General features: G+C 38.4%; 1 protein-coding gene across 2 annotated transcripts in view; it reads left to right on the forward strand.

Annotated features, from left to right (window-relative positions):
* KCNT2 (potassium sodium-activated channel subfamily T member 2) overlaps window positions 1–24,575 on the forward strand; it is a 425,317-nt gene that overhangs the window by 333,936 nt on the left and 66,806 nt on the right. For both annotated transcript variants that reach the window (XM_055581824.1, XM_055581825.1), the window contains exons 20-22: window positions 2,219–2,290; window positions 5,968–6,102; window positions 23,509–23,620. In XM_055581824.1, coding sequence (XP_055437799.1) covers window positions 2,219–2,290; window positions 5,968–6,102; window positions 23,509–23,620 — 319 coding nt within the window. The remainder of the gene's footprint in view (window positions 1–2,218; window positions 2,291–5,967; window positions 6,103–23,508; window positions 23,621–24,575) is intronic.

The following is a 24,575-nucleotide window of genomic DNA, read 5'->3' on the forward strand; positions in this document are numbered from 1 at the left end:
TTTCTAAAGATTTGAAAGATTGCTTGTGCATTGTATAATAAATGCATGCTTGTGGCAGAATGGCATGTCTGTAAGAGTCACAAGTTTCCTAATAACAGGCAGTAATTTTGATGTTTCAGTACTTTGAATGATTTCTACTCAACAGAGCAACAACATGCAAAGGGCAGATCTTCAGTTTTAACTCTAATAGCAGGGTTGGCATAACATAAAGACATACTTTGTTCCTTGTGATCCCAGTACTTCTCATCACATGGAAAACTTAAGTTGAATTATTTGATAACATCAAGTACTGTTCCAAGTCTTTGGAAGACAGATATGTTACAGTGGACAAATGGTCAGAGAAGATAGAATAAAGAATGGAAATGATCTGGATTTTTAAAATTAGGTGGTTATTTCACACAGGGTATAGCTGTGCAATTAATAACAAGGAATTATGAACATAATTCTGCTATGTGAGTTCTTGAGCTATTCATTTTATCTGACTGGAACTATGTAAGAGCAAAGAGAGATAAAATAATAACCCCCCAAATGACACAGTCAAAAGGATCTTTCAAAGTACCACAGAACCTCAGTGCTGTCCCAGTCTGTGTCACTCGAATCCTAATGTCTTCTTCCATAACCACAAGGCAGGCAGGAAACATAGAAGGTCTGAAATGAGCAGTGTGAATACCCCTTCTAATTGTAAGGAGCAGCACCCAGAAAGAGAGGACCGCTACCGGGGGGGTATATATGATTCTATTTGTGAAACCAGCCTTCACCATGAGCTTTAAAAATATTTGTACCCTGTGATTCACTAATGGGAAAACTTCTATGCATGTTTTAGGGCAAATGATAAAACCAAATGCTAGGGAAAAAGTCACCAAAAAAAGTCCAGAGCAATAATTTTTATAATAGCAAGATATTAGAAATAGCTTGTCACTCCAGGGATTAATAGCATAAAAGTGAAAATAACTTAGAAACTGAATAATTGAAGTTTTTTTTTTTTAAATGAATTGTGGTACATTTATAATATGTAGTAATGGGACCACTTAAAATGGCTAGGAAGTCATTTTAGGAAAGATGGTGGGAATGTCATCAACAGTGAGATTCTTTGGATGTTTTCTTTTTATGATTCATGCACTAAATATTATTTTTCTTTAAAGTGAAGAGAGATGAGATTGATCAACAGGAAGAAATGAATCAGGGAGCAGACTTCTGGCTGGAATGTTCTTGGGGCTGTGCTCCCCTTTGCCTAGAAGTCCCCTTTCCTCCCCCTTTACTGGTCCATCTCCTACTCATCCTTCAACATCCAAATTAAATATGTCCTCTATGCTGTCTCCCGAATGCAACCCATTCCTTATTTTTCAGCATATTCTATAACTTTGTGCTTTTACATATGTGTTCCAAAAACTCTATTTCTTGTAGTACAAGCTAACAAGATATATATATATATTTTTTTTTGCATACACCTTAGTAAACCAAAATGTCTATTATGAAAAACTTTTGGATTCAGAGATGCTGCGTGAATAGATACGTGAAAGAACTGATAAGTTTATAAAATGAATACAACGGATTAGGTAATTTCTAAGGAAGCTTCCAGGTTTATGAGTCTTTCCCCAAATGTGCATAAAGAGTAAAGATTTCAATTGTAATACAATTTGCTCAGCAGTGTACATTGAGAAAATCAGTAGTGTAAAAGGTGAAATGCTTTCATTTTAATTCTGTATTATATATATATATATTGCATGGGTACATATACTATATTTATTTACTCATATGTTGATATATTAAGGGACATGTGGTGATTCTCTTTATCTCTTAGAGAAAATTACTCTAGAGAGACACAGTAATTTAGTTTCTTATATTTTATATCATCAAAAAAATCACTAGTTTCCCATTTTACAAGACTTTCTCAGGATGAATCATTTCAAACTCACTGAAAAGACTTTTTAGTAATAAACTAAGAGTATCAATTTGGTGTTTTTGTAGAATACTGCCATAATGTTTCTGATTTAGAAAGCAGAAATGCGACTTTTTTTTTTAATTAGTGCATTGCATTATTCATAACAAGTAGAAATGACATTTTTAAATTAATGTTAAGAGAAAAGGCACTTGAAAATGAATCTTGTCAATGGCATTTAGTATTGGAAATGAGAACTGAGTCAGCTTACTTCCTTCCCTAGAAGTGCTGCCACTGTTGTGACACTGTGTTTCATTTTGTAACCCATGTGCTACTTAGGCCAGACATGCATTTTCTGGATGCCATCTGTTGGTTTCCAATGGTTTACTACATGGTGGGCTCTATTGACAAGTAGGTGACAAAATCTTTGGCACCCTCACCAGTGTGGTGTCCTGTGCTTGTCATGTGCTGTGCCCCTGTGTTGCATGTTGAGTGTAACCTGCCATTTCAGTGTTGTAAATATGATGTATATTGCATGTAGAGCTTATGGTCTCGTGTTACACATCTTGCATTCAAACTTCCTAAGCGGTAATCTGTTGTTGATTTAAACAGATCTTGTTGCATGTCAGTCTTGTTCCATTTCTAAACCACTTTGGTTTTGTGTCATCTACAGCAGTAAGATGTTTAACTGTTCACATTGTGCTAGAGAGAACCTAGAACTTCAACACTGTGCTGCATTGGTATCATTACCATTACTTTTGGAAAACTTTAAAATAATTTGGAATGCTCATTTTTAAGTCAAAATTTTTAATTGGAGCATTTCCTTAGTTTATTCTTAGAACATATTAGAGTCTGTAATTTCTAATAATTTGTTAATTAAAGGTCAAATGTGTGTGATGCTTCAGCTTTAAAATACAAATTCCTTTATATGCATGAACATGACATTGTAACAAATACTAAAATTAAAAGGTCATAAAACTAATATGCTTATAAAATGTGTTAATCTTCCATTCTAAAAAAACATCAGCCAGAGCATTGCAAATAATATGCTGAAAGTTATCCACTGAGAACTCCCGTGTTTACAGTTCGTCTTGTAGATGTTAAAAAAAACAAAGCTTTGTAACTTTGAGAGTGTTTATTGACTGTGGATACATTAATGGCCAAACAGATTAACACACGTTTGGTCTCCATTCTACATGAATATGCCTGGGTTTCCTTGGTAGCTCAGTGGTTAAGAATCCACCTGCCTATGCAGGAGATGCAGGTTCGATCCCTGAGTCAAGAAGACCCTCTGGAGTAGGAAATGGCAACCCACTCCAGGACCCTTGCCGGGAGAATCCCGTGGACAGAGGAGCCTGGCAGACTACTTTCCATGAAGTCACAAAAGAGTTGGAAACAACTTAGCAACTAAACAACTACATTAATATAATTTACATTACTGTTGTCATAATACTAACCAACTAATTAAAATATAGAGGTATTAAAACTACTATTTGAATCCACAAAAATGAAATCAACCCATATTTTATCATTAGTAATGTTTCTTTGATGTGATGTTAATAGTATTCTACTAAAATTCATTAGGACATTATATTTAAAAGATACAAAATAAACCTCTCATGCATCTTTTCTTATGTAAACTAGAAAATGAATTCTCCCTTTATAAAAGTATTAATGGGGAGGAAAGGAAGAATGGAAAGGATCAAATTCCTAGGATTAGAGGTGAAAAAGGATTGACTACAAGTCACCAATTATTGAAACTGGGTAATTGGTACAGGAGATTCACTATAGTATTCTCTTCTGCTAATGTTTGAAATTTTCCTTAAACATAAATGATGAGCAAACAAAATCTATGAATCAATTAAAACGCTCTCACAAACATTCCTTTATATTTATACCTTCACATTCTGGTTCTCCTCAAAAAGAAAGAGAGAAGGGGAGAAAGAGAAGCATTGCCAGTCAGAGTATCTGTAACTTTTTCAACCATATTGACTTTTTTCTTGTGCCGCCATCTGGTGGCCAAACTGTGTAAAGCACTCACGCTTAATTAAAAACAGTCTTGGTAGATAAGATGGTGGGAAGAAATTGTGATACACACAGAATTATAAAAACAAAGTGGTAGTCTACCAAAAAGATAAAGAATAAAATACAATTCTAAATGAATACAAATAATCTAAAGTTAAAACATGAAGAATAGTTTCTATGTGATTCAGAAATGCCACTCTAAATTTATATAGATCCTATAAATTTCTTTAGATTTAAATTCATATTCAATGATAATTACTAAAACCATTTGCCAATGTTATGTGTAAATTACAACAGCCAGTATTTTCAGTATGGCATTAACTGATATGTACAGATTTGGCTAGCAAGTAACTGTTTAGTACAAATTTTCTCATAAGTGACGTTTTTTTGTCAAGTCTCAACTTCCTTGATTTATTGACGATGAAATACTCATTTTTATTACAACTTCTGGGTATCATTTTTTGATCAAGGTTACCTTCTATTAATTAACTTTTCCTTTTCCTATATAGACAATTTGTTTAATGGGGGAAATAAAGATCGTAAGAGCTGAAATATGAAAAAGTGAATTAACACTATAATAATAGTGTGTGAAGTCATGAGATTTAGCATCTTTTTTATGGTCCCCAAGGGATCATATTTGCTTTCCAACTTCTTCTTTCCTTTAAAAAGTATTTTAATAGATATAAGAATAATTATAAATTTCCTAGATAAAAAGAATACCCTAGTAAAGTATTTCTGGAAATTTAAACTTGGTCATCATATTGATTAGATGTTATGGTCCTGGCCGCTCTCACCATATGAAATTTATTTGGGATAACATTCTGTTTCCACAGTTTTAGCCATAAAATCCCTGCTATAGAACACTGTGCCTGATTCAAGCAAAATATTTTTTCTGGACTATTCCTGGGGATCTTGGACTCAAAGCTTTGTTAATACTCTCTCGCCGTTTAGCAGAGTAAGAAATCTTGCCTCTTGCCTTCCTGTAACAGGAAAATAATCCCCTCTAATGTGAGACAGCTAATTCAAGGGATCATGCAGTTTGAGACAATCTTTAGGAGAATTAACTGTTCCTTTTAAGAATCTAAAAGGAGCTACTGCTCTTTGAGTTTTATACTTTTTACTTTAAATTGGAAGATGTAGAAATCAGCTAGCCCAATTTTTCTTATTTGTCTTCAGTCAACTCTGAACCTTGAATACCCTTGCATTCAATCAAGTATAATCTCCCTTTTCCAATTCAGTCCTATTTTTGAAATTTGTGTTAAGCAGAGGCAATGAAAAATGGTTTTCTTGATTCAGCTTTTGCTATAACATTGTTTTTAAATTCAATGCTAGGTAAATTTTTTATCACTGATAGGGGAGATGACTGACTCTATCTATGGTAACTCATAGGAACTTGTGTCTTAGTTTAGCAATTGTTTCCTGCAACCAACAAATTTAATTCATTTAATCACTTGCTCAAAAAGTGTCTGAAAGGTAGGCTTGAAAGCAAATGATATTTATATGTTTTACATGTTTTTGGCTGTGTAGAACCAATCTATAAGACATAACTTCACACAGATAAATAGACATTTAAAAATAAATATCTCTAATAAATATATTTCCTTGTTAGACTTGATCATCTAAATTAATATATGTTCATTTTTATTCTTACCAGAAGTGCTTCAGAGATAAAAAAAAAATGCAAATGCCATTTTTTGAAATAATATGCTAACTGTAAAAACAAAAGTCTAACATGCTCTCATTCTGTTTGATTGCAAAATTGGTGTTTTCAGGCTTTATTTATAAAATTCATAAATATTATTAAAGAAAGATCCTTAATGCATATGGTTTGAAATTATTGAGATCTAATGAAGCATATAGAACCCCCAAATGCAATTTATTTCATATCTCTGGAGAATATTGTATTAGTTCCCATAACATCTATCAGTGTCCACTCTGTGCAAGCCACCTATAACAGTAACCTCTATGCCTATAAGCGTGGGGAGCGGGTAGGTGAGTTTCAGCATCATCCTAACACTGAGATTTACTGAAAGTTCACTTTTCTCTGTTGATTTTTATCAAAGCCTAGATGATTTACTCAGGTGTGGAGTGACTTTTGCTGCCAACATGGTGGTCGTGGACAAAGAAAGCACCATGAGCGCTGAGGAAGACTACATGGCGGACGCCAAAACCATCGTCAACGTGCAGACCCTGTTCAGGTAAACGTCTGGGCAGCCCGCCCCTTCCTCAGACTTACTGCTAACCACCTGTGAAACGCCTGACTCTGTCTCTAAGGAATGCACATGGGACACAAACTGAAGTTATGTTTATCCATTCGATCATAAAACAGATATGATATACGACCTAATGTGTGACTGGTCCTATGTGAAATTTAATTTTTAACACAAGGTCAGCAATTCTTTTAAATAAAAAAAGAATAGTACCTCTGTTTTCTTATATAGTTCAACTAACAGATTCTAAAAAATTGTGTTCAGTAGCAGTCATGATTTTTTTTTCATGTTGTGCATGTTCTGATTTTGCTTTTATGCCTAGCAGTGGCCAAAGGTATGCATTTACATACTGAGTAACCAGGAATAAAAGATTTCAAGGCTCATTTACCCATGTCAGGAGCTAAGACATAAGCTTATCCTCGCTGTTTTCCTGCCTTTTGTTAATTCAGCCCACCCAGATAGGAATTCCTGTTATGGAAATCTTTGGGTAAGAATGGGCAATAGCGCCCAGATAAAAGTTCATGCTGTGAGCAAAATCAAAAGCACTAGTAGGGACTTTCTTGGCAGTCTAGTGGTTAAGGCTTCACCTTCCAATGCAGGGGTTGTGGGTTCAATCTCTATTATAGCAAATTCAATAAAGACTTTTTAAATGGTTCATAAGAAAAAAAAAAAAAAACAGTCAATTTACATCTTAAAAGAGTCACCAGTAAATTGAGACATCTGCATCACTTGGAATGATTCTTTTTAAAATCATTTAACATTTAAATATCTAAAAGATCATTATTTCAGTTTTATGAGCTTTGCAGAAGTCTAAAGGAAGTATCTGAGCTACCAAATTAAGAAAATAAATAAAACAATCTGAACCTGATTTTTTTCTCTCCTCCCTTCATACCTTCATATTATAGCAGAACATCTATTGAGGATAGTTATCTGTTTACAGTTTGAGGTCAGAATTCAGGAGAGTGGAGATTTGTGTCTCACTTAAGTTGACTATTTATTACATGATCTTAGGTAAATTACTTTCCTTCTCTAAATCTTGATGTCTTAACCATAAGGTTGTTGGAGATATAACAACATATACCTGCCTGGTCATTTTCAGGTTCCCAATAAATATTGTGCTCATCTGTGTCCAACTCTTTGTGACTGCTTGGACTGTAGCCCACTGGGCTCCTCTGTCCTTGGAATTTTCCAGGCAAGAATACTGGAGTGGATTGTCCTTTCCTTTCCCAGGGATCTTCTCGACCCAGGGATTAAAACTGTATCTCTTGCATCTCCTGAACTGGCAGGCAGATTCTTTACCACTGTGCCATCTGGGAAGCCCCAGTCAACGTTGTGCATGCTGTGCTAAGTCGTTTCACTCATGTCTGACTCTTTGCAACCTTTTGGACTGTAGCCCTCCAGGCTCCTCTGTCCATAGGGATTCTCCAGGCAAGAATACTGGAGTGGGTTGCCATGCCCTCCACCAGTGGATTTTCCCCCAATGAATATTAGCTACTGTAATTATTAACCATATGATTATCACCCCCCTGGGGCAGAGTGGAAAAGCTGTGGACCTTGGAACAATATAGCAACGAACTAAGTTCCTGGAGAAAATTACTAAATGTGACTTTGAGTGTATTTCTTAACCTTACTGAAATTCAGTTTCCCTCATCTATAAAATGCATGTGGAGAATAATTCACTCTTCTTGCAGTATCAGTGTGAAGACAGGAAATCAGGTATATAAAGATGCAGAGTACATCATGAGAAATGCTGGGCTGGAAGAAGCACAAGCTGGAATCAAGATTGCCAGGAGAAATATCAATAACCTCAGATATGCAGATGACACCACCCTTATGGCAGAAAGTGAAGAGGAACTAAAAAGCCTCTTGATGAAAGTGAAAGAGGAGAGTGAAAAAATTGGCTTAAAGCTCAACATTCAGAAAACTAAGATCATGGCATCTGGTCCCATCACTTCATGGGAAATAGATGGGGAAACAGTGGAAACAGTGTCAGACTTTATTTTTTGGGCCTCCAAAATCACTGCAGATGGTGATTGCAGCCATGAAATTAAAAGATGCTTATTCCTTGGAAGGAAAGTTATGACCAACCTAGATAGCATATTCAAAAGCAGAGACTACTTTGCCAACAAAGGTCCGTCTAGTCAAGGCTATGGTTTTTCCAGTGGTCATGTATGGATGTGACAGTTGGACTGTGAAGAAAGCTGAGCACTGAAGAATTGATGCTTTTGAACTGTGGTGTTGGAGAAGACTCTTGAGAGTCCCTTGGACTGCAAGGAGATCCAACCAGTCCATTCGAAAGGAGATCAGTCCTGGGTGTACTTTGGAAGGACTGATGCTGAAGCTGAAACTCCAATACTTTGGCCACCTCATGCGAAGAGTTGACTCATTGGAAAAGACTCTGATGCTGGGAGGGATTGGGGGCAGGAGGAGAAGGGGACAACAGAGGATGAGATGGCTGGATGGCATCACCGACTCGATGGACATGAGTTTAAGTGGACTCCGGGAGTTGGTGATGGACAGGGAGGCCTGGCGTGCTGCAATTCATGGGGTTGCAAAGGGTCAGACACGACTGAGCAACTGAACTGAACTGAACTGAACTGAAAGAATCTCTCCAGCACCTGCAAAATCTACCATGAACTTGCCTAGAACCTCCTCCTGTTCAGAAGGAGTAATACATTATCTGAAGTCACTGTAATGGGGTGGATGATTTAGAATATAGCTCACTAGTCATTGAGCTATGTAAGTAGTACATTTAAAAGTAGCATAACACATGCTTAAAATATGACATATTATATATAAGCAATATTTTTCTCTCTAGAGAATGAAAAAGGAAATACAGGGTAGAAAATTAATGCAGAAGGATGAGATTTATAGTCAATAAATAAAGTCAACTCGTAGTGTTTTATTCCATACTTGGCAAGAGCTAATTATAGTTTTAGCAGCAGAGGGTCTTGGGTCTTTACTTAAGCATACCATTTTAATTTTCAACTTACTGTGAGTTTATTTGTATTATAGTGAAATTTCTATTGATTTGATATATGCTCTGAATGATTTTTATGTTAAGAGAATAATCCCCATTTTACTGAGAGATGCAAAGTCTCAAATTAATCATTTAAAATGAACCAGAATACCTAAGGGCAGATACACATGTGCTTGCTGATTGTGGCAAGCCTGCCTGCCCTGAGTACCTGGTGGAGGTGGGCCACCTCTTAAAAGGATGGATGGAGAGCAGATGTGTGCCTTTGGACCTTTTCACTATTAAAAGTTACTTATCTTCTGCAAGATATTTTAGAAATTATGCAATTTGTATAGTGCAAAACACATCGAGAGTGAATAGTTTCAAACAGAAATTTGAGAAGCACTATTAGATACCCAGACTCTGCTCTTCTCTTTCCTCTGCTCATAAAGGCATTATTATTTAAGTACAAAACAGTATTTTTCAGGAAAAAAAAAATATTTTAGACCAATAGATATAGAAAAAAAATTTATGGTTACCAAAGGGGACAAGGGGAGGAGGGATAAATTAGGGGGTTGGGATTAACATATACACACCACTATACATGGGGGGCTTCCCCAGTGGCTCAGCAGTAGTAAATCCACTTGCCAATGCAGAAGACATTGGAGACTCAGTTCAATCCTGGGTCAGGAAGATCCCCTGGAGGAGGGAATGGCAAGCCACTCCAGTATTCTTTCCTGAAGAATGCCATGGGCAGGGTAGCCTGACGGGCTGCAGTCCATGGGGTCACAAAGAGTCAAACGCAATTGAGCATGCATGCAAGGCAACTACTATATATAAAATAAACAACCTATAAGGGAAAAGAACTTGAAAAACAATAGGTATATATGTATGTATAACTAAATCACTGTGTGGTACACCTGAAACTAATGCAATATTGTAAATCAGCTATAATTTTTATAAAATACGGTAATACTTAAACGTTAAAGAAATCTAGGAGATTTTTGATGGAGTAATTCATCAGTTAATTAGGCATGCTAAACTAGGCTAGTCTTACATAATAAAAGAAGCAGATATCAGTATGTCTCTATAGTATATATAATACCATTTATGTAGATAAATAACCAGAATTGTAGACTCGGTGGTTTCATTTTATTGGTCAGTCAGTCATCACCCTTGAGGTCACTCTTCCACACTTCTTGAAGGTTTCAGTTCCTGATTCACTGTGACTCTTGCCAGCCCTGCTTCTACCATAATTCTTGATGATTTCAAAAATCCTAGGCAGATGGTCCTTTGGATATCTGCCCTTAGTCACCCATTCTCATGTGATTGGAAAATCAATAGTTTCCACTCCATATTCCGAGTTGCATTCAACTCTCTGAGCACTACCACTTATTTTCTATGTCATTGCTTCTCACATCCCCAACTCTGAACCATCCTTTTTCACTGGAATCTACTGTCCACTGATCCTACTGTCCTTAGTCACCTGAGGGCTCTTCTTCCTTACCCCAATTCAGTTCCAAGATCAATCATGGAAAAGAGTCCTGTGCTGATCCTCTAAACAATCACTGATGATCTACTAAAACCAGTCTCAACTCTGCTCCCCTTTTCTCTCTTCCTCCTACTTCCAGTTTTCTGAGCTTTCCTGTTTTCTATCCACCACTTTGCATGAAATTCCCTAGAGGCAGATGACAAATTGCAGAGGGAGGATCCCAATTACTCTTATAGTAAGCATCAAGCTCCCAGAAGTCCAGTCAGTGTGTGGATTGAAGACTATTAGGATAATATTAGCAGATATTAGGATAAAAGCCTAGGGCCCCATCTCCAAGGGAACTAGATTCTTACACACTGAGTTTGCAGGAGGGAATAATGTTAAAAATGAATTTGTTGTTGTTGTTCAGTCTCTAAGTGGCGTCTTGCTCTTTGCAACCCGTGGTCTGCAGCATGCCAGGTTCGTCCGTCCTCCACTATCTCCAGGAGTTTACTCAGATTCATGTCCATTGAGTCGGTGATGCTATCTAACCACCTTATCCTCTGCTGCCCCTTTCTCTTCTTGCCCTCAATCTTTCACAGCATCAGGGTCTTTTCCAATGAGTCGACTGTTTGTATCAAGTGTCCAAAGTATTGGAGCTTCAGCTTCAATATGAGTCCTTCCAATGAATATTCATGGTCTATTTCCTATAGGATTGACTGGTTTGATCTCCTTGCTGTCCAAGGGACTCAGAAGAGCCTCCTCCAGCACCACAGTTTGAAAGTATCAATTCTTTGGCACTCAGCCTTCTTGATGGTCCAACTCTCACATCCTTAAGTGACTACAGGAAAAATCATAAAAGTTATTAAAGAAGACAATTTAATACTATTTGATACAAACAAACATTAACACTTCCTGAAGTGTGCAATCTCCATTCCCAAGGGTCCAGAGAACTGCAAAATGGGATGCTGTGCTGTGCTTAGTCCTGACTCTTTGCAACCCCATGGATTGTAGCCCACCAGGCTCCTCTGTCCATGGGATTCTTCAGGCAAGAATACTGGAGTGGGTCATTATTTCCTACTTCAGGGGATCTTCCTGACCCAGGGACTGAACCAACATCTCCTTCATCTCCTGCATTGCAGGCAAATTCTTTACCTGCTGAGCCATGGGGTGGGAGGAAAGAAGCTTTTAAAGCTTAAAGAATAAGAAACAAGGAAGAGAAACAAATAGAGAATGAATAAGGAAATAAGTACCAAGCCCTGAGTTGGCTTGGCATTTGCAGATTGGCTGACTGGATGTAATCTACTTCTGGTTGAGTGGGACATTTACAGGGACAGGAATGTGATCTAAGTTTTGGTTTGTAGATATGGCACCAGGACAGGAGCCATTCCATCTTGGACCTAGAGTTTATTTCAACCATTATTCATTTCCTCAAAGAAGAGCCAGTTCTAATCAGTTTATTAGTGAGGCGCACAGTGTCGACAGAAATATAGCTAATAGAAGCCATCTCAACTCTAGGATGTACACTCTCTGATGGAGGGGGGTGGGGAACTGAGGCACCCTGGGTGGTGAAACTAAATGCTAGCTGCAACTGAAGTTTATCTTAAACGTGACTCTGAACCCATCACCCTGTTTATGCTGAAGTATTTTAACATGAGAGATAGCCTAAGAGTCATTCAGCTGATATTGATGGAGTTTGGGATTTAAATCAGAAGAGTTCCAAAGTCTAACATCAACTTCACTTGAATCTAGGTAGTCTGAATGTACCCAGACTCTTGCATCGTCTTGCCAAGCAAGGCTGTTGAAAGGACTAAGTGAGATGATTTCTGAGAAGTACAAAACAGGCAGATAGTAATAGGCAGTTTCTACTTATTAATAGAATGTGTCTTTTAACACAAGAATGTGTCTTTTAAGCAAACTTGAATTGCTGTTTCTAAAATACTGTGGCCACCAATATGTGTAAGCAGACATCATGGTTAGTTTATTAATTAGAAAATTGGGACAAGAATTTAGATGCATTATTTCCTTGGCTTATTTATTTCTAGGAGACAGTCAAATCTTGTGATCTCCTTAGTATCTGGATGTTTTAGATGAATAAAATTACAGTATGCTGTTACTTTATACAGGGTGATGCTACATTTTATGTTAGCATTTCTGTGTAGCGGTTTAAGCCATGCCATTTTAACTTGATTATTTTGGCATTCTGTTTGGATGGGAGGCCTTTTGAGTTTTACATTTTTTGCTTTTAAAACTGTGAAGGAATATGTTAGAAAAATCTTCAATCTGTGCTTATATTAGAGATACAAACAGGATACAATTCAAGTCTGAAATGAAAGTTAAGAGTGCTGTAGCTCACAACTTACTAATATATGACCAGTCTGGAATAAGGTTGAATTTGTTATTCAGAAGCTCAGATTGATCACTTGAGCTCCTATCTGCCCAGCTTATGAGGACACTCAGCTTTACTGACCAGGGCTCTCTTCTCCCTGGATTGTCTGAGGACCCTCCAGAGTTAGTCCCCAGAGACCAAAGGCAAACAAGAGAGTCTCCTTACTTCATTGGCAGTGTTTGTGTGTGTGAGTGGGAAGCTGAAGAGGATTTGGGGGGTTTTGGGGGATTTGGGGGGAATTCCTTTCCACCTGGAGTTGTATCTGAAACATAGCTTTGTGACCGAACACTGGACAACACAGCTTAATGTATCTTCATCCATTGTGACAGTTATCTGTTTGCTGTCTGGGCCCCAAAATACCCACCCAGGAAGTGATTCGTCTTTAGCATACAAAGTTTAGAGTGAAGTACCCAGAGTGTTAACACTCAAACACTTAGGGAGAACCCCTGAAGCGTGTACTGGGATGGCTGGACCAAGAGGAACCTCCAGACTCAGCCATGCTTTGTGCCAGCATGCAGTGTCTCTGCAGAAGGACCTGAGCGGGTCTTTACCCCAATGCATGCCTCTCTCCTGGGGAGTTTCCTCTGTGGGCTCCTAGTTGCTCCATAGAGCAGCAAACTTCCTGTGGATGAACTCTAGCCCAGAGGTTGCCAGATCCCCTCCCCTGCTTTGCTCAGAAGAGACTATTGGAATCCCTAGCAGCTGGCCTGCCTGCTCCCCTAAAGGCCATTTCAGAGCACAGAAGACAGTACCCGATAAGGTCTTTATCATGGTGTTGTTGTTATGTAGTTGCTCGGTCATTTTCCAACTCTTTTGCAACTCTTGGACTTAAGCCTGCCAGGCTCCTCTGTCCATGAGATTTCCCAGGCAACAGTTCTGGAGTGGGTTGCCATTTCCTTCTAAAGGGGATCTTCCCAACCTGGGAATTAAACCCATGTCTCCTGTGTCTCTTGCATTGACCTGAGCCACCCCAGAGAAGCCCCCTTTGTCAACTTAGATCCTGTTAAAATTTCTCTTCCACCTGCCTAAGCACCCATCCTTAAACATCTCAGAGAAGCACTCAGGTGAATCTCCCAGGCACAAAGATTCCTTAAAATTTTTTCAAATTGAAAGAAAAGCTGGTCCTCACTTTCAAATTTAAATTTCTCTTGCTGAGTTTTTACCTAACAAAACACTCTGTACATTTGGGAAATGCTGAACGTTTTCACACTTTTATGAACAAATGTTAGTACCTAAATTCAACTTAAATAGGCACATCAAAATGTGCCTTGAATAAAAACAACCATTTCCAACACCAAAGACATTTTGAAGTGGCAAGTTTTGCTCCACTTTACAAAAAAAAATATTAAGCAAGTCGTTTAAAGATATAGCTAGAAGGATTGTTAGTGAAACGTTGTTGCTGAACGAAAAGACACTGGGATTCCTGGTCTCTGGAGGAGAAGAATTCAGTCCGGGGCCAGAGACAAACCTTGATCGCTCAGAGCTTTTGTGTAATAAAGTTTTATTAAAGTATAAAGGAGATAGAGAAAACTTCTGACATAAGCATCAGAAGGGGGCAGAAAGAGTACCCCTCTGCTAGTCTTCAGCTGGATGTTATATAGTCACTAGCAGTCTGTTAATAAAATAAAGGAATGTCTTAAAACTCAGAATGGCACCAGGCCCCTCACCCATAAGATGCATTTTGGGATAATTTTGGCACCAAATGGTTCATCCTGGGCCATAAAATGATTAACTTGAATCTTGTAGAAGGACAGATTACCATACAAAGGTTTGTATTACCATACAAAGATTACCATACACAATCATTTACATAGATTATGGGAACAATATCTGAGTATAACATACCGGTTTGTCAAGTAGATTCTGAGCCATGAGGCAACCGACTTGAAGACAGAGTTTGAGGTAAATGCATATTACATTAGCATATCTTAAGACAAACATTTCCATAAGAAAAATGCATTGGTTATCTCAAGGTTTGAGAATAGTTAACTTCAGGTGAAACCAGGTGTCATTATGGCAACACAGTATTTTAAGAGAAACCTCCTTTTAAATTTGTATAGAGAAGGGAAAATATCAGCTAGTTTGTTTCCTCCTGCCCTTTAAGAGAGATAAAAATGTCTGACACTTGCAAGCTATTTCCTCCGTTTGGAGACCCCTGGCCTTCCTGCCTGTTACCCTCTCATTAGTTTGGCAACTAATGAAAAAAAATAGAAGAATCTTTGTGATCTAGTCCAGTGGGTGAAGGAATGCCTCCCTGAGGAATTGGTACTCAGTCTTTAACTAGAAGGGCATCCCAGGAGGCACAGTGGCAAAGAATCCGCCTTCAATGCAGGAGACGCAGGTTCGATTCCTGAGTCAGAAAGATTTCCTCCGGGAGGGAATGACAACCCACTCCAATATTATTGCCTGAGAAATCCCATGGACAGAGGAGCCTGGTGAGCTACAATCCATGGGGTCACAAAGAGTCAGACGCAGCTGAGTAACAGCACACACGCACTTTTACTAGAAAGAGGCTGAGTGGGTGTAGAGATGAGCAGAGAATTCCACAAGAGGGCAGCAAATACCGAGGCTCTGGGAACTAAACAGCACTTGGAGCAGAGCCTGGGAAAGTCCAACCTAGGCTAACATGGAAATCAGAAGCCAGACATTTGAAATGACAGGACTGTAGGAGGAAAAACATCATGTTAAGAGTAAAAATAAAAAGGGAATATTATTTCTAGCTTGGTACTAGTAATTATAGTCTTACTGAAGAAATGACCCCCCATAGGCACTTGGGAAATGATGTAATTCAAGAATACTGTTACCGAATATGTATCAATGCAAGAGTAATTCCTTTATATAGTGCAAAAACATTTTAATATTTTCTTTGGTTTACATGGGTTAAAATTTTCTATTTAGGAGATATCTGATGTTTACTGTATGGTCATTTAATGACAACCTCAGACTCAGATCTAAATTGTTTTAAAAGTGTTTGTGAAAAATTAAAATATTTTCATATTTGTTTTAGTGCCAATATTCAGTTAGAGTCTAAAACTGGTGTCTCATGCATTTAAGTGTGTCTATATATCTTACATAGTAATATATACCCCCTTGTGATTTAAAACATCAATCCCAGCCACCACAGATCAAATTGAATAGAGTGACACACAAGCTTAGTAATATTTTATTAAATATTAGTACCTAGGAAAAAGAGAATTGTTATTGTTCAGTTGCTAAGCCATGTCCAACTCTTTGCAAACCCATGAACTCAGCACACCAGGGTTCCCTGTCCTTCACTATCTCACAGAGTTTATTCAAACTCATGTCCATTGAGTTGGTGACTCTATCCAGAAGTCTCATCCTCTGTCACTCCCTTCTCTTCCTGCCCTTAATCTTTCCCAGCATCATGGTCTTTTCCAATGAGTTGGCTGTTTTTCGTATCAGGTGGCCAAAGGATTGGAGCTTCAGTTTCAGTATCAGTCCTTCCAGGGAATATTCAGGCTGGATTTCTTTTAGAATTGACTGGTTGGATCTCTTTGCAGTCCAAGGGACTCTCAAGCATCTTCCCCAGCACCACAATTCAAAAGCATCAATTCTTTGGCACTCAGCCTTCTTGATGGTCCAGCTCTCACATCTTTACATGACTACAGGAAAAAATATAGCTTTGATTATACACAACTTTGTCTGTAAAGCGATGTCTCTGCTTTTTAATATGCTATCCAGGTTTGTCATAGCTTTTCTTCCAAGAAGCAAGTGTTTTTTAATTTCATGGCTGCAGTCAGAATGCACAGTGATTGTGGAACCCAAGATGATAAAGTCTGCCACTTTTTCTATTTTTTCCCCATCTATTGCCTTGATGTGATAGGACTAGATGCTGTGATATTAGTTTTTTGAATGTTGAGTTTAAAGGCAGCTTTTTCACTCTCCTCTTTGATCTTCATCAAGAGTTCCTCTTCACTTTCTGCCATTAGAGTGGTATCATCTACATAGCTGAGGCTGCTGATATTTCTCCTGTAAATCTGGATTCCAGCTTGTGATTCATCCAGCTTGCCATTTCCCATGATGCACTCTGCATCAGTTCAGTTCAGTTCAATCGCTTAGTGGTGTCTGACTGTTTGCGACTCCGTGGACTGCAGCATGCCATGCCTCTCTGTCCATCACCAACTCCAGGAGATTACTCAAATTCATGTCCATTGAATCGGTGATGCCATCCAACCATCTCATCCTCTGTTGTCACCTTCTCCTCCCACTTTCAATCTTTCTCAGCATCAGGGTCTTTTCAAATGAGTCAATTCTTCCCATCAGGTAGCCAAATTATTGGAGTTTCAGCTTCAGGATCAGTCCTTCCAATGAATTTTCAGGACTGATTTCCTTTCAGATGGACTGGTTGGATCTCCTTGCAGTCCAAGGGATTCTCAAGAGCCTTCCCCAACAGCACAGTTCAAAAGCATCAACTCTTCATTGCTCAGCTTTCTTTATAGCCCAACTCTCACATCCATACATGACTACTGGAAAAATCATAGCTTTGAGTAGTCGGACAGTTGTTGGCAAAGTAATGTCTCTGGTTTTTAATAAGCTGTTTAGGTTGGTCATAACTTTTCTTCCAAGGAGCAAGCATCTTTTACTTTCATGGCTGCAGTCACCATCTGCAGTGATTTTGGAGCCCCCCATAAGTAAAATCTGTCACTGTTTCTATTGTTTCCCCATCTATTTTCCATGAAGTAATGGAACTGGATGCCATGATCTTAGTTTTCTGAATGTTGAGTTTTAAGCCAAAATTTTCACTCTCCTCTTTCTCTGGATAGAAGTTAAATAAGTAAGGTGACAATATACAACCTTGATATACCCCTTTCCCAGTTTGAAGCAGTCTGCTGTTCCATGTTTGGTTCTAACTGTTGTTTCTTGACCTGGTTACAGGTTTCTCAGAGGCAGGTCAGGTGGTCTGGTATTTCCATCTCTTGAAGAATTTTCCACTGTTCGTTGTGATCCACGCAGTGGCTCAGATGTTAAAGAATCCACCTGCAGTTCAGGAGACCTGGGTTTGATCCATAGGTTGGGAAGATCCCTTGGAGAAGGGAAACAGCTAACCACTCAGTATTCTTGCCTGGAGAATTCCATGGAAGAGGAGCCTAGCAGGCTACCATCCAAGGGTTCCAAAGAGTTGACATGACTGAGCCACTTACATGTAGGACTTCTCTATAGCTCAGACAGTAAAAAATCTGCCTGGAATGCAGGAGACCCAGGTTTGATCCCTGGGTTGGGAAAATTCCCTAAAGAAGGGAATGCAACCTACTCCAGTATTCTTGCCTGGAGAATAATCCCATGGACAGAGGAGGCTAATGGGCTACAGTCCCCAGGGTGGCAAAGAATCAGACATGATTGAATAACTAACGCTACGCTTCTACACACAGTCAAAGGCTTTAGTGTAGTCAGTAAAGCAAAAGTAGATGTTTTTCTGGAATTCCCTTGCTTTCTCTATGATGCAACAAATGTTTGCAATTTGATCTGGTTCTTCTCTCTCTTCTAAATCCAGCTTGTACATCTGGAATTTCTCAGTTCACTTTCTGCTGAAGCCAAGTTTTAATTATTTTGAGCATTACCTTGCTACCATGTGAAATGAGTGCAGTTGTATGGTGATTTGAACATTCTTTGGCATCGCCCTTCTTTGGTAGGATTGGAATGAAAACTGACCTTTTCCACTCCTGTGGCCACTGCTGAGTTTTTCAAATTTGCTGGCATATTGAATGCAGCACTTTAATAGAGTCATCTTTTAGGATTTAAATAGCTCAGCTGGAATCCCATTACCTCCACTAGCTTTGTTCATGATAGTGCTTCCTATAGCCTACTTCACTTCACATTCCCGGATGTATGGTTCTAGGTAAGTGATCACACCATCATTGTTATCTGGGTCATTAAGACCTTTATTGTACAGTTCTTTTGTATATTCTTGCCACCTCTTCTTAATCTCTTCTGCTTCTGCTAGGTCCTTGTCATTTCTGTCTTTTATTGTGCCTATCTTTGCATGAAATATTCCCTTGGTACCTTCAATTTTCTTGAAAAGATCTCTAGTGTTTCCCATTTTATGGATTTCCTGTATTTCTTTGCCTCTTTCTCTTATGGCTTTATTATCTCTCCTTGTTATTCTGTGAATCTCTGCATCCATATGGGTATATCTTTCCTTTTCCTTTCACTTCTCATTTTGTCATTTTATTTCTAAAATGTTATACATTCAAAATATACTTAAGTCATGTTTAGGTTCCGAAATATGTGTACTGTGTCAGTATTTTAAAGGTATATAATTAAATTTCTTAAGCAATCAAATTTGTAAATATGAAGTATTATAATTCAATACAGGTAGTATTTTATGGATTTGAAGGACACTGCAGTAAAATATTTCATTATTTATGTGTTATTAGTTCTAAGATTTTACTAGGTGGCAGACTAGATAATTCACTCAGTTGTTCAGTTTAAATAACATAAATGGAGTAGGTTCAATTATATAGAAAAGAAATGGCACATCACATATTGTTGTTCTATCTAATTTCAATCTAGAAGTCACTTAAACACAATGACTGGATCACTCAAATATTTTATCACTGTCTCTTACTAAAGCCTCAAATATATCTGTCTACACATATATATGGACAGAGGAACCTGGTGGGCTACAGTCCATAGGATTGTAAAGAGTCATACAAAGCACATTGTATGTATATATTTGATGTATTTTGTTAGAAAAGGATTATAAAGAAAAAAATTCAAGTAATCAAAAATTTTTCTAAAATTCAAAAATAACATATGTGAAAGAAAAAGTCATATTTCTCAGAGAAAATAAAAATTTCTAAAATATGAGATACACTTCTTATTTGTTGACAGCTTTGTTTCCTCAGAAATTCCTTCCCTGACCATGCATCTTAGCACCTTCCAAGATGTTCCTATTTAATTTGTGAATCACAGATTTCAGTCAGCCACTTTTAGCATCCTTAGAAAAATATATACATTCATATAATTTATGAACTTTTTGCAGTTTTTTCCTAAAGTCTAAACCAAAGGCAGGGATTTAACATTATACTTTTTTTTTAATCTCTTGGAAACCAGTTTTCCAATAGCAGATACTTGATACTTATTTACTAAATTAGATGCTAAGTATGGTTCTCAGTAATTTGAAACCACCGTAATGAAATTATGATCTAACAACTACTATTGAGGGGTAGATACAGAAGTAGAGATTACAAAAGTTTAAATTAGAAACTCTGACATGTAGTTAGATATTCTTAGTAATACTCCTTTTTATTTGGCTCATCTGAATCTCCTTTCCTACCCACCTATTTATTGAAAGTAGCAGTGACCATAGTAGACCTCCATCTGGCAAAAGGTGATCCCCACGTTAGGCAAAGCTGTGTTGGGTTGGTGCCTGGCAGTAGAGAGGAGTCTGATCAGGGGCCCTTCTAGGCATTCACTGGGCCCGCCCTGTAGGGCTGAGCTCACCCCAAGGCCTGGCTCAGACCAGCACAAACACAGAGATACTGAGAAGGCAGAGTCAGGGGTGAGCCATAGGTCCCCAACTCCTCCCAGGGAACAGGAGGTGCAGACAGAAACACAGAACAAGGAGGTCTCTACCTGATGTTCTGGAGATTTGCATGAGTTAATGCGTGGAAAGCTCTAATAATAATGCCCTTTAAATTTTATGTGTTATAGAGTTTTGGACTTTTTTTTTTTAACTTCCAAAAGAGTTTTTAAAAAACTGAACAAAGAGGAAAACCTTAGGTCAGTTAATTTTCCTTTTCAGAAGCTCAGATCATGAATATGCCATTTATTCTCTAAATGAGACTCTGCTTTATCTTCACTGTCCATTTTGCTACTTTACGTATTCATTTTGGTTTCTGCTGCATCAGATTATTGAATATTGTCTGTGACAGACCATGACATGGTAAATATCTTTAGTGACATGGTTGTTTCAAAATATTTCTTAAATGAAGACTTTTGAAACTTCCAGATGGTATGAGATTTGTCAGTTAGTGGCACTTCCTAGGCTTACCAGGTGAAGTAGTACCAGCCCAAAAGTCAATTGATATTTTTTTTGCCATTAGGCCACTCATAATTTCTCAGGTTTCTCTGGTGGCTCAGATGGTAAAGAATCTGTCTACAATGCAGGAGACCCAGTTTCAATTCCTGGGTCAGGAAGATCCCTGGAGAAGAGAATAGCACCCCACTCCAGTATCCTTGCCTGAAGAATTCCATGGGCAGAGGAGCCTGGTGGGCTGCAGTTCATGTGGTCACAAAAAGTCAGACACGACTGAGCAACTTTCACTCACTAACTCACCCTTCTAATTTTTCAGAAGTGTCTGAAAAAATGAACTTTTTATCAAATGTACGCACATTGGTGACTTTTGAGGGAGAAGAATTGAACTTCTAAAAGAAAGTCATGTGGAATACAGATTATACGGTGTTTCTCCATAAACTGTGTGTGCATGCATGCTCAGTAGTGTCCGATTCTTTGTGATCCCATGGACTGTGGCCTACCAGGTTCCTCTGTCCTTGGGATTCTCCAGGCAAGAATACTGGAGCGGGTCGCCATCTCCTACTCCAGGGGATCTGCTTGACTTAGGGATCAAACCCATGTCTCTTGCATTCCCTGCATTGGCAAGTGGATTGGGAAACCCCGTACTTAATGTATTTATGGGAAAATCTGAACAAACTTTTTTCCAACCCAGTTTAATAATATTTGCTCTCAAAATGGAGGTGAGGCCATGCAATTCTGGTTATATTGCTTCCCACAAAGTGTAGATCTCATCAAACACCTAATGATATCGTAGTTTTCAAATGTTTTGATTAGGTAAGCATCAATACTGTTACAGCAATGTAACCAAGATGGCATATAGTTTTCACAGATAACTCTGAAATTAAGCATTTTTAAGAGTTGTTTAGATCTTAAATGAGAGGATGATTAAGCCCAGTGGAAACTGACTTCAGGGCCCTTTGGGAAAATCCCAGAAAACCTGCAGGGAGCCCTCTCACTCCCAGAAGGAGGGAGACTTTCCTTCTGGCAAAGCATCCATCTGTTTTATAGAGTTAGAGCTGAGGAGAGGAGTGATCTCTCAGGTCCTGCTGAAAGTCAGTTCCTCTCTAAGACATCAGATCAAGTGCTCAGGTGCATGTGAGTAACAGTGCCCTCCCTCCTGGACCCAGCAGATAATAAGAGTAAGATCAACTTCCCTGGTGATCCAGTGGTTAAGACTTCACCTTCCCATGCAGGGGATGTACGTTTAATCCCTGGTCGAGGAGGTAGGATGCTACATGCCTCATGGCCAAAAAGCCAAAACGTAAATATTGCAACAAATTCAATAACAACTTTAAAAATGGACCACATAAAAAAGAATCTTTAAAAAATAAAAGGTCAGCTGGAGACGACGTGTTTCTGGCTACTAACTGAATGTTTCTGTCCTGAATATTTCAGTCAGTTCTGGAGCCTGAGGTCTAGGCAAAGGTGCAGCTACCAGCAGGGATTTTTTAAGTGGCCTTAAAAAGTGAAGTTGCTCAGTCGTGTCCAACTCTTTGCGACCCCATGGACTGTAGGATGCCACGTTCCTCCATCCATGAAATTTTCCAGGCAAAAGTACTGGAGTGGGTTGTCATTTCCTTCTTCAGGGGATCTTCCTGACCCAGGGACTGAACCCGGGTCTCCCACATTGTAGGGAGACACTTTACTGTCTGAGCCGCCAGGGAAGCCCCATAGTTAAGTGGCCTTAACTAAGTTTAAATACATATTGTATGGAGAACAAAGCTGATAATCACTTAAAGTGGCTGCTACAGGGAATCTCAAAATATGTGAACCAGGAGAGCTACCAGTGATGTAGAGACATCAACTAAAGATCAGATCACCAACCAGAGCAACAGTAAGGTGTTTGTTGTGGTTTTATCTTGCCCCATTTTTCTGGGGGAAAACATCAAGTGTGTGTGTGTATGTGCGTGTGCGCGTGTGCGTGTGCATGCACATGTGTGCGTGCATGTGTGAATTGTGCAGGAGGATGTAAATAGGAAGAAAGCTTATGTAAAACTCTAGGATGAGTGGAAATTCTCAGGATTCTTCTAGAACAACACTATCAATTGAGCCATGTCCTCAGTTCATTACAATGAGTTGTTATCTCAATGACAATATTTGCTTCATTGTAGTAAGATTTGACAATTAAAAGCACATACTGTGAGAACAGAGAGCCGCAGGAAATCTTAGAACTCACATTATGGACAATAAGTTCATTGTGGGAAATTTTTGCCAATCCACATATTCATCTTATAAATTCATGTTTCATTATTTTTCACGAGGTAACTTCCTCAATCAGCTTTATAAGGAGTGAGAAAATGCATAATAAAAATCAAATTACTGAATTTAGTTTTCTTACAGTGCTAAAATGTTGGTTAAAATATTCTTTGGAAAATAGCAATGCATTTCTCTTCCACAAAACAGTTTGTGTGGCATGACTTGCTCTCGCAACTGCATGTAGTTTAATGCCTGAGGCTAGGAATCACTCACTTCTAAACTTGTTGTTATAAAAACACCATTTTGGATTGTTAGTGTAATGCAAATATTTCTTTGAAATGTAGGTTGTTTTCCAGTCTCAGTATTATCACAGAGCTCACCCACCCAGCCAACATGAGATTCATGCAATTCAGAGCCAAAGACTGTTACTCTCTTGCTCTTTCAAAGCTGGAAAAGGTAAGTCACCACATGATCAAGTAAGTTGCATTTAATTGTTTGGATTGAAAGACTAACTTGGGAAATTTTTACATGTAGAAAGAAATGCCATGAAATATTAAAAATAAAAATGCTATTTTGAATTCCTATGTGGGGCTAAAATCTTAATTTATAAGTTTTTTTAAAGTGTATGGTGATGGATTTGAACCAGTAATATCAGAAGTGAACATGATGGAAATATCTCATTCTGGCATCATGGATCACAAATTGAAAGCATGATTTATGAAAGAACTAAATGCACCTGGAATATATATATATATATATATACACACACACTCACAAATGATGTCTATTATTGATAATATCATTAGTCCTATGTCAAGACATGTATATTTGCAGTTTTAAAAAATCCTTTAAATCTTAGAAAACCCATGGGCTTTGTTGAAAGTCAGTCCCCAAATGAGATAATCTGACATACAGTCTGAGACAAAGTCAAGTTTATTGCTTAGGTAAGTAAGGGAACCATGAATACTCATTGGAAGGACTGATACTGAAGCTGAAGCTCCAATTTTTTGCCCACTTGATGCGAACAGTCAACTCATTGGAAAAGACCCTGATGCTGGAAAAGATTGAAGGCAGAAGAAGAGGGCAACAGAGAATGAGATGGCATTAGAGGAAGAGAGGTTGGATAGCATCACCGATCCAATGAACATGTGCTCAGTTGCACAGTTGTGTCTGACCCTTTGCTACCCCATGGACTAGCCCATCAGGCTCCTCTGGCCATGGAATTTTCTAGGCAAAAATACTGGAGTGGGTTGCCATTTCCTTCTACAGGGGATATTCCAGATAAACTTGGGCAAACTTTGGGAGATAGTAGGGAACAGGGAAGCCTAGTGTGCTGCAGTCCATGGGATTGCAAAGAATTGGACATGACTTGGTGACTGAACAACAAAGTAAGGGAACTGTCACCTCAGGA

Source organism: Bubalus kerabau, chromosome 5 (genome assembly GCF_029407905.1).
Source record: "Bubalus kerabau isolate K-KA32 ecotype Philippines breed swamp buffalo chromosome 5, PCC_UOA_SB_1v2, whole genome shotgun sequence".
In the NCBI taxonomy this organism is placed as follows: domain Eukaryota; kingdom Metazoa; phylum Chordata; class Mammalia; order Artiodactyla; family Bovidae; genus Bubalus; species Bubalus kerabau.